We start from the raw sequence: 10988 nt of genomic DNA, 5'->3' as shown, positions 1-10988 counted from the left end.
GGAGGGAGGGAGGGAGGGAGGGAGGGAGGGAGGGAGGGAGGGAGGGACAGAGGGAGGGACAGAGGGAGAGACAGAGGGAGGGACGGAAGGATGGAGGGACGGAGGGACAAAGGGACGGAGGGAAAGGGAAGGGAGCACAAAATAGAGCCTGATACCTGAGATGTTGACAGAGAAAGTTTGTATAGGTGAAGAAGTATAAGGAAATGAGTGCCTAGGGAGACTGTAACCAAGGTGACATGTCAGTGCCTCAGGAGACTGTAACCAAGGTGACATGTCAGTACCTTGGGAGACTGTATCCAAGGTGACATGTCAGTGCCTAAGATGAGAGCTTACTTACCTTCACATTCAGACCTGACCGCTTGTGTGCTTACAGGAGGGGAGGAGAGTTAACAACTCAACAGCAAAAGTAGGAAAAAGATCTGAGTGGGCATTACACCAAACACATGTGTGAGTCCTTAGCTAACAATGAGAAATAACATGCCCACACAAAGATTTACATGTAGAGGATTGCGGAAGTATTTTCATAATTGCCCCCCAGTCAGGAACAGTCTTAATATACATCAGCTTGAGAATGGATAAGTTAAATATGATGCACCTAGTGCCGTGGAGATGCCTCAGTCGGTAAGGTACTTGCTGTGCAAGCATGAGAACTTGAATGTGTCCCCAGCACTCATGCAAAAGCTGGGTCAGGCATCTGTGGTTCCAGCCCCGGCCTGACCGCGACAGGGAACACACCTGGGACTTGATGTCCGTCTCATCTACTCAAATTGGTGTGCTCCAGGTTCAGTGAAAAATTCTGTCTCCAAAAAATTAAAGTGATGGTTCTTAAGAGAGATGGCTCAGCCAGGTAAGTGCATTTACTGCCCTGCCAGCATTTTGTAGCAGCTAACAACCTTCTATAAATCCAGTTTCAGGGGATTTAACACATTCTTCTGGCATCTGTGGGCACCAAGCACATGATACACATATGTACATATGTGCAGCCAAAATACTCATATATACAAAATAAAAATGAAGTGGATAGATACCCAAAGTAGACCTTGATCCATGGCCTTCACAGAGAGAGAGAGACAGAGACAGAGACAGAGACAGAGAGAGGGGCAGAGGGGGAGATGCCTATGATGCAAAGCCATTTGGCAGTGTACAAGAATGACTGACATATGCTGCAGTGCCGTTAGAACTCCCAAAACTATACCAAGTGAAAGAGAGCAGACTCAAAAGATGAAATGTTCAATGATTCCATGTGTGAGAAATTTCTAGAAAGCAGTAGGACTATAACCAGAACAGGTCAGTGGTTGCCCACCGATAAGAATAGGAATGGGAGCTGATTACAAATGGGACTGAGGGAGCTTCCTAGGGAATTGCAAGCGAGCTAAGACTGGGATGCAATGGTATCTATCACCTAGCTGACCTTTTCAGCCTCATTGACTGTGTAGTGATATGCAGTTAATTCTATAACCTGTAAAGTAGGCATCAAAAAGAAAAGGCCTCGCCCAAGAGCCACAAAAACTAGAACAACCACTGAAAGGAAACTGCTGATATCAGTGTGGTCCCTCTCACTGAAAGACACTATACTGTGAAGGGTAAGCCACACACAGTGCTGCATTGGCCAACAGCCACTGATTGCATGGAATGATTTGTATAAAGTTTCATTTCAAAGGCAGCATCGTCTTTTGAGTGTTGACGTGGAACGTTTCCAAAAGTATGTCGTAAATTCAAAGCATCTCGAATCCTACGAGCAAAAACATGCCTGCGTTTGTATAGGTTCTTTTTTTAGCCAGTGCCCAGGTGTGATTTGGTCACACCAAATCCTCAGGTGCATTCAGACCACATAGGTCTCACTTCCCATGAAGTTACTCGTGTCCAGACAGCCCCATTCAGTGGCACCCACTTAGCATAAGCTCTTCACCAAAGTGTGTGTTCTTGCTTGTTCTGTCCAGCTGGCTTTTCTCTGTCCCTGTTCTGCCGAATTTCTCAGGATCATCCACCATCCACAGGCACTCAACCCTTCCTTGAAATATCCCTTTCTCTCCAGACACTGGGCTACCTGGTTTTCTTCCTACTTCTTAACCAAGACATTTTCTTTATTCTCCACAGACTATCTTCCTTCTGTCTCATCCATTACCAGCTGAAGGATTCTATTGGTAGGCAGTTACCTACAGTGATTACATATTGTCCATCTTATACATGACATATACACATTATAATTACATATTATAATTACAACTTAGACACTTGCTTAAAAGTGTGTGAATATATTTTTGTTTCATTTTAGATATTTAGGAATAACACTCCTACATGTTCAAATGTTTAAGAAAGTGTCAGATGTTTTACAGAATGGCTGTATCGTTTTCTCTCCTGACCGGTGATCCCTGTAGGTTCGGGCCATTCAGCATCCCCTCCTACAGTTGGCATTGTCAGATTTGGGGAGTTTAAACCAATCTAATGAAGCTGTGTTTTCTGTTTAATCTATATTTCTCTAATGACTAATGTTGAGCATACTATGTGCTTAGTGACATCCTTGTATCTTTTTTGATGAGATGTCTAGTCAGACCTTACCCCCATTTTTGGTTTAAGTTGTTTGAGTCATTTGTGTATTCTGGATACAGGTGCACCCTCAGACAAGCATTTTTGTTATAGTCTAGGATAATGCTTTCTGGAAGCTGTGTCCCTCCACCTCCCTTCGTATGCCGGTGCCTAAGGGGTATGGTATTCGAGAGTCTTTTTTTCTCTATTCTCTCCTTCTCCATTGCAGACCCTGGATCTCAGCAGCCTCTTACAACTCTGGCTTCCTTGTTCCTACAACATCTACAAAGTTATTTACACTTCAAGGCTATGATCACTGTTAGACCATTCTAAGGGCTAAGTAAATAATTTGAGTAGGAAGTGATGCCTACACATGCTGCCCTCTATGGCTGACACTCTTCTGGCATCTGACTTTGAGAAAAGATCCACAGGCTTACATCCTTCTTACACTGAAGCTCCCTTCCCTGTTCTTAACCAGAATCCTCCGTTTGAGGATTTGTGAACAAACTTCTCCGTTTGTTTGTTTGTTTGTTTCCTTCTTTCTTTCTTTCTTTCTTTCTTTCTTTCTCTCTTTCTTTGTTTTGGAAAGAATCTTAGTCATGTAGCCCAGGCTGGTCCCAAACTTACAATGTAGCTGAGGAAAACCCTGGGCTCCTGATACTCCTTGCTTCTACCTCCTGGGTGCTAGAATGATAGGTATGCTCAACCATTCCTGGTTTTATATAGACTGGGAGAGGAACCCAGGGCTTCATGCATGCTAGGAAAGCTCTCTATCAACACTGTCATGTCCACCACCGCTAGAGTCTCCTTTTGCGTTAAGCACTTTTGTGGTACCAGTCACCAGGCACATGGTAGCCATGTCTCATCTGTTTCAGCCTGGCCCATTTTCATCATTTGAAAACCTCCCCCTCAGAGTTTTGGTGTGACCATATTTCCCCATCACCTACTCCACATGTTAGAAGTGTGACCTCTCTGGGACTAGAAATTCAACTAGAAGAAATATCTATTCTTTTTGGAGGGAGATAAGGGCTTCAGACAGGGTGTCTAGCCTCTAGCACTTCATTCTGGCCTCTAACTTGTGGACAGCCCCGGCCTTGTATTTTGATACTAATTCCACTTTCCTATGAAGAGCTGCAGAGGAGGTACGAGTCATTACACAGGTGATTTCTAGTGAACCTTCTGCCCATCTTAATTTGTAAAATAAAGGCTAGAGCCAGTGATTGGGCAGAAGAAGGGGAGGTGGAGAAATAAAGGTTGGTGGAAGAGAGCAGAGGGGAGGACTGGAGGAAGACAATGGCGGAGGAAGATGACCAAGGAGAGGACAACTGAGAAGCAGGCGGTAGGAGGACAGACACAGGGTCTGGAAAAATCTTCAAGTTGTAAGGGTCTCATACCTGGGGAACAGAGTAGTGTAGGGGTATCTGCCCAATCTAGGCTTACAGAATATGTTCATAATTACTGAGTTGTATTTTCATTGACCGGTCATATTTGGGTTGGAGATTTAAATATCTCCCACTACACAAACTCATTATCCTTCCGCCTCAGCTTCCCAAGCCTAGGACTTGAGATGTGTGCCACCATACCTCACTTCATGTGGATACTCTTGCTGCTGTGTCGCTCCATCCAGAAGTCTGATGCCGTGAACTCTTGCATCAGTCTTTGCCTGTTCCTCGAGATCCATTTTCCTCTCCCTCATCCCATAATCTTTCTAGGTGCCCATTGATACTTCACAGGCGCTGAACTGCTTTTCTATCATCAATTTCTATTACAGTTATGTTCCTATTGCACAGCAGTGTTAACACAGTTCAGTCAGCCCTGGGACCTGTCTAGTAACTTGGACAGCAACCGACTTGTACAGAATCAAAGGTCAATCGGCACTTGTTCAGTGGACTTAAATTTTAACTCAAATTCTAGAGCTTAAACATTTATCCCATAAGTTTCCAGAGTCAGTGTTACATACATGAAAACTTTGATGAGAGGCTTAGTTGAGAGTGAAATTATCCATCTCGCTCCTGGGAGAGGATTTGTGTTCCCTACTTCGATCAAAGTAGTCATCGATCTTAATGGCTCTTGAATCAGACAGGGTGACCCAGGGTGCCTCATATTTATAACACAGCTCTCAGGAGGCAGAGGTGGGAAGGTTGCTGCCAACTCAAGGCCAAAGTAGAACAGGGTGAGACAGTACCCCTGTTCCAAAGAAAGAGGGCAGGAGAGCTCTTGAGGGCCGGCACAGTGGTTTGGTGGGTAGAGGTGCTTGCACACAGGCCTTATGACCTGTCTGCCTCCCATCGTGACTCCACAAGGTAGTAGGAGAGATCTGAATCCTGGGAGTTATTCTCTGACCTCCATGTACTCGCCATGGCATGTGTGCACATGCACACACGCACACACAATACACACTCACAAATAAATCATTTGAAAAAGGGAGGGGTGGCTCTTTTATTTGGGCAAAGGAAAGAGCCATTATGTGATTGCTTCAGCAACTCTAACAACTAGAGAGCTGACCCTGGAGCTTCATAGTTTCCTTCTGTCTCAGGATTCAAAGACATGCGTTGCTCTTTTTGCTAAATATTCTGAGCTATATTTGCTTCTAACTTCCTTGTTGGTATAGATTTTCTTTCTTACACACACACACACACACACACACCAGCCTCATGTCCTTCCCATAGGATTTTTTTTTTGGTATGGAAATGACCTGGAAATGTCCCCTAGCAAAAGCTATTGTTCTGTGTCCTCTGCATAGGGTGACTTACATATGCTGACTTACCTTCTTGTCAAGGTTGTCACATGTCCGGTGGGGGTGGGATGGGAGAAATGATGGGCGTGACCCTTGCTATTTTGGGTAGGGAGCTTTAAATCAAGAAAATGCATATCTGTGAAGTTTAATAGCCACAGCCAGGCCTGAGGATTGGAAACTCTTTAAATGTTAATGCCAGTGTGATTTCAGATACCTTTAGCAACTGTCTCAGCCCTCCATGTCTCTCTGGTCTCCCAGTAAAATACTGATACAGCTGTTTCACATTAATCTGGCACGTTAGGCAATTTCAGATTTATTGAAATTAGTTTTCAATAGAAAACTCTTGCCTAGCAGTTGGATTAGTTATGCATTTAATACAGATTTTTTTTTTTTACTTAACACTGATTTAGAGCCTCCCTTTAACATTAACATTTAGATATGTTTACATTCCCCGCCTTTTTGCATGTTCGTGTTTGTTTGATGTGTGTGCCTTTCTGTACATGTATTTGTGTGTGTGTGTGTGTGTGTGTGTGCGTATGTGTGTGCATGCATGCGCACGCGTGTGCACATGAGAGTGTACTTGTGGAGGTCAGAGGTTGATACTTGGTGTTTTCCTCAACCTCTCTCCATTGCATTTACTTGAGCCTGGAGCTCTCTGTTTAGCTAGTCTAACTAGCTAGTTTGTCCTAGGGATCCCGTCTCTACTGCTCAAAGTCTGGGATTACAGACAGGCTGCTGCCTGTCCCTCTTTTTGTGGGGCTAGTAATAAGAACTCTGGTCCTTACGATTTCATAACAAGTACTTTGTCCTTAGATAAGTTTCCAGTTCCTATCTCTTTAAATGTATGTATTTTGATGTTTTTGCCTGCATGTGTGCCTGTGCACCGAATGTATACCTGATGCCTGCAGAGGCCAGAAGAGGACCTGGATCCATAAAACTAGAGATGGCTCAACAGTTAAGGGCACTGACTGCTCTTGCAGAGGACCTAAGTTCTGTTCCTAACACCCATATCAGGCAGCTCACAATGACCTATGTCAGTTCCAGGGGGGTCTGATGTCCTCTGGCCTTCATGAGCATCTTTAGCCACATGGTGAAAATATACTCACACAGACACACAAACATATATAAACAGGAATTTTCTAATCCTTTTTTTTTTAATTCTGGGAGGTCCCTTTTTTCTATAAAAATCTAAAGTTGTGGCAAAAGTTATTGCAGGGGAAGATAGGAACATGTTGGTACTTTGGCCCTACGAGAAAGAACTCAGAAAATGTACTCCACTGATCACAGATTAAATCTTAAACATCCTGTAGACTTCGCATATTCCTTTTGAAAACTATAATTCTTGTAATAGAAACCTTACCTCTTTCTGGTTTAAACAGGCCATGAAATGTATAGCTTACTAGTTCTCTTTGTTAAGTATGTCAAGCAAGGATTAATTACGGAGAGCTACTGATTTTTCCCTTCATAGTAATGTGGTTAACACTTTTCTCACCTGACTTCTCCTGTCTTGTTTTATTAGTGGTCCTTTGGTGTGCTTCTCTGGGAGCTCATGACGAGAGGAGCCCCTCCTTATCCCGATGTGAACACATTTGATATCACTATCTACCTGTTGCAAGGCAGAAGACTCTTGCAACCAGAATACTGCCCAGACGCCTTGTAAGTAAGACTCTGGTGGGGCCTTCTGTGTGTCTGAAGTCTGTGACTTGTACAGAAGTACTTGCCACTGTGTCTCTCACAGCATTTCTTTCTGGGGCAGGTATGAAGTGATGCTAAAATGCTGGCACCCCAAAGCGGAAATGCGCCCATCCTTTTCTGAACTGGTCTCCAGGATATCCTCAATCTTCTCCACGTTCATTGGGGAGCACTACGTCCATGTGAACGCTACTTATGTGAATGTAAAATGTGTTGCTCCGTATCCTTCTCTGTTGCCATCCCAAGACAACATTGATGGCGAGGCGAACACATGATGGATAAGAGGCCCACCAGCCCCCTTCCAAGAAACAGCACTGGCCCAAACCAGTCTATACCTTCTCCAACAGTTCTCACTGCCTGGCCTTTGGAAGGCCACCCAACATTTCTTGTTGTTGTTATTGTTGTGTTTTTCGTTTTTGTTTTGCTTCTGCCATAACTGTACCACTATGAGACATTGACTTGCTATTTCAAATTCCTGGATTCTAAGGAATTTCTCATCTGACAGTGCATTGGAAACAGGAGCATGGACCTACAGGCTGGGGACCAATGGTGGCCTGCAGCTACAACACTCCTATCTCAGCGGAGTTCTCAATCTCAGTTCTGGCTTGAAGGTTTTAAAAATCAGGTTTTTATACATACATACATACATACATACATGCATGCATGCATACATACATACATATATATATATCCGAGACAATGAACTTTGAAGATTTCTCATAGAAAACTCAGAAGAGATGGCCTCGTTCAGGATAAATGTGGAGGTCCCAGCAGGCTGCTTGTTGGAATTCCAGTGTTTTAAAAATGTTTTTGTTGTTTTGTGGTCATGAACATTTTCCATTTCTGATGTTGTCTACCCATCAGGCAAGCATTCCCTTTTAAACGTTTATATACACATTCCTTTGGTTGGAGGAATATCCACAGATGATGCACTTATTTTCAAAATAGCATGACATGAGGTATGTTTATAAATTATCAGGGATTTTATGTATTGTACATAGATGACAATAGGAAGATTTTTTTTCAAGAAATAGCTTTGTTATAGTAAAATATTTGTCATTTAAAACCCAGCTGTTTAGCAAAGAGTGTTGGCTCACACCTATAATCCCAGCATTTGGGGAGCTAAGGTAGTCAGACTACCACAAGTTTGAAACCAACCTTGGCTACATAATGATTCACAGGCCAGCATGGGTTACAGTGTCTGTCTTAGTGAAAAAAAAAATTTAACCGTTTGAGATGGATTTTGTTCTGATTTAATGAATGTGGACATTTAAATTTTTTAAATCTGTTTTTTAATGGCAACTTTGAAAATAAGTAACTAGTGGTGATAAATCTTTTTAAAGACAACTCGGTATGTTTTTAAAGGACAATAAAACTGAAGGGTTCACTATTTCCAGTCACAGCTTATGTGTAAAACAAAGAAAGGGTCAATGAACAAGAAATATATATACTCTTTTTCAGGAGGAGGCATCTCACCTAAAACAATTGGATCCAACCCTTTTGGGGAAGTCCCATTTTTACATTGGGACATATTTTAGGTTAAACAAAGCATATTTTAGAAACAGACAAAAAGCCAATTGAAAATCTTGGAAGAATAGTTACTCTGAACAGGACTTTTAACATGTTCTGCTCTGTGGAATTTTGTGCTTACTACTGTATAGTGCATGTGGCTTAGGTTATCCTAGCTGGTTTTGTCCGTGTAAACATTGAAAGTATTATATTTTTATAGAAATGTTTATTTTTAATGATGTAAGAAAAATTTTCATTAGGCCGCAGAAATACTGCACTGTGAACATTTCAGAAGAGGTATGTAAGGCTCAGTTCGGCAGCAGCATGATTTTTTAAATGGCTGTGAGTTATGATAAGGAAGTGTACTGATTGCCAGTACACTCCACCCTCATTACGTCACCAGGACTTGAAGCCAAGGGTTAATAGAGCAAGCTATGACATGGGTGTGCTCTGCTGAAACCCAATAGTTGAATTTGGCTGCTGTTGCAGGAAAATGACGGTAATCAACAGGTCTTTGATGGTGGTGGAACATATCAGAACACATAAGGAACCATAGCCCAGATTTATTTCAATTCAAATATTACTGCTTCATAATTATGAAGAGTGGTGCCAATTCACAGAGCACTGTCAAAGACTGACAGCAAATAAATAAATAAATAAATAAATAAATAAATAAATAAATAAATAAATAAATAGATCTGCTATGTAGAAAGGATTAACTGCCATTATGGAGTCAAGAAAATGAAGAACAGAAAGAGCTATGGAAGACACCCATACCTGTATATACATGCTCGAGAAAGCTGTAATGTGAAAGTCATGTTTTCTATATATGAACCTTCCTAGGGCAATGTGTCTGGACAGATTGTGAGAGTAAGTCATTCTCCTAAGAATTAGATACTTGTCACTGCCTATACTTGCATTTGAGCTGAATGGTACTCCGTGTGTTAATAATTGTTCTGATGAATCATACAGTTAAAATAAAGTGATGTAACATCTTGTATACTGTGAGTTGGCTATAGCTAGTCATGCTCGATTACCTACTCATTTACATAATGGCAGAGGAAGCCTGAGATTGATTTCACCTGGCTCCGAGGCTCAGCTGCTGATTCCTTAATGTATGGGCAGTAGCTACATAGATTTGCATGCCTGGCTCTCTGGAAGTCTCTGTGTTGCTAAGGGTGGTTTGTCCTGAGTTTTTAATTCACTGCATTTTTCTGACAACCTTCCCCCTGCTAGTCTTTGATTCTGTTTTAACTTGGAACGCTTCTCTAGCAAGAGAGTGTCTGTGGGCCAGAGGCTGAGGCTAAAGAACTTCAATGCACAGTTGGCAGAAAGCTGGACACACAAGTAGTCGTTGGAAAGAGATGTCTTTTTGCCCCTCAAAATTTGCCTTTTGATATACACATGTGCCCACCCTTTGGGGCCTTTAGCTATCAGAGAAACTACAGTCATCTTATCTCTATATTCTCAAAACAAAAAAGGAACTCAAAGATGATAAGTCAGCCATCTAAGAACTGTGTAGCACTTTGGGGATATCTGATTCCTTAAAAAAAAAATATTCAAGTTTATACTGATGTTGATAAAAATACATTCGGGGCTAATTCTATTTCCTGTACATAGCCAGGCTTCCAGCCAGGAGATGCTGTCTTATCCAAAGTTCACTCTTCTGTCTTTTGAAGAAAGAATCCTGTCATCTTTATATCCCTAGTATTTGGATCCTTATAATTACTGGACTGAGCCAGCAGTTTCATTTCCTGTCAGCCACTTGAAACCATGCAGGAAAAGTTCTTAGCTATGTATCTCCTGTGACATTTGGTGAACACCAATACAGGACATGCACATGGGAACCTTCTGAGGAAAGAGGCTTCTATTGCTGTGATAAAACATCATGACCAAAAACAACTTGTGGAAGAAAGAGTTGATTTTAGCTTATAGTTACACATTACTGCCCATCATCAAAGGAAGTCAGGGCAGGAACTCAAACAGGACAGGAATCTAAAGGCAGGAGCAGAAGCAAAGGCCATGGGCAAGCCTGCTCTACCTGGCTTACTGAACTTGCTTTCATATAGTTCCAAGACCACCAATCCAGAGGTGGCACTGCCCACAGTGAGCTGGGTCCTCCCACATCAATCATCAATCAAGAAAATGCACCTTAGTCTCAGGCTTGCCCACAGGCAAGTCTGGTGGGGAAATTTTCTCAACTGAGGTTCCTCCTTTTAAATAGACTATAGCTTATTTCAAAAACTGGCCAGCATAGAAAATAATATGGGGCGGAAGATGGCTTAGTGGTTGAAATGCTTGTTGCACAGGCATGAAGGCTGAAGCTCAGATCTTGAGAACCCACTGACCTGTCAGGTAATCATGGCAACCAGCCTCTAATTCTGAAGACAGAGATAGGGGATCTCCAGGACAAGCCTTTTGAGCAAGGCCTGAATAATGGAAATCCTGCTTCGAACAGTTATATAGGAAGTATTCTGGCTAGTTTTATGTCAACTTAAGACAAGCTAGATTCATCTGGGAAGAG

General features: G+C 42.3%; 1 protein-coding gene across 1 annotated transcript in view; it reads left to right on the top strand.

Annotated features, from left to right (window-relative positions):
- Met (MET proto-oncogene, receptor tyrosine kinase) overlaps nt 1-9472 on the top strand; it is a 104096-nt gene extending 94624 nt beyond the window's left edge. Inside the window, exons 21-22 of the mRNA XM_028778432.1 lie at nt 6783-6919; nt 7020-9472. Of these exons, the coding sequence (XP_028634265.1) occupies nt 6783-6919; nt 7020-7230 (348 nt within the window). The 3' untranslated portion in view covers nt 7231-9472. The remainder of the gene's footprint in view (nt 1-6782; nt 6920-7019) is intronic.
- Nucleotides 9473-10988: the final 1516 nt, after the last annotated feature.

This window comes from Grammomys surdaster, unplaced genomic scaffold (assembly GCF_004785775.1).
Source record: "Grammomys surdaster isolate TR1022 unplaced genomic scaffold, NIH_TR_1.0 335, whole genome shotgun sequence".
Classification (NCBI taxonomy): Eukaryota; Metazoa; Chordata; class Mammalia; order Rodentia; family Muridae; genus Grammomys; species Grammomys surdaster.
Note: the sequence above shows the minus strand (reverse complement) of the source record. Positions and strands in the feature narration are given on the sequence as shown.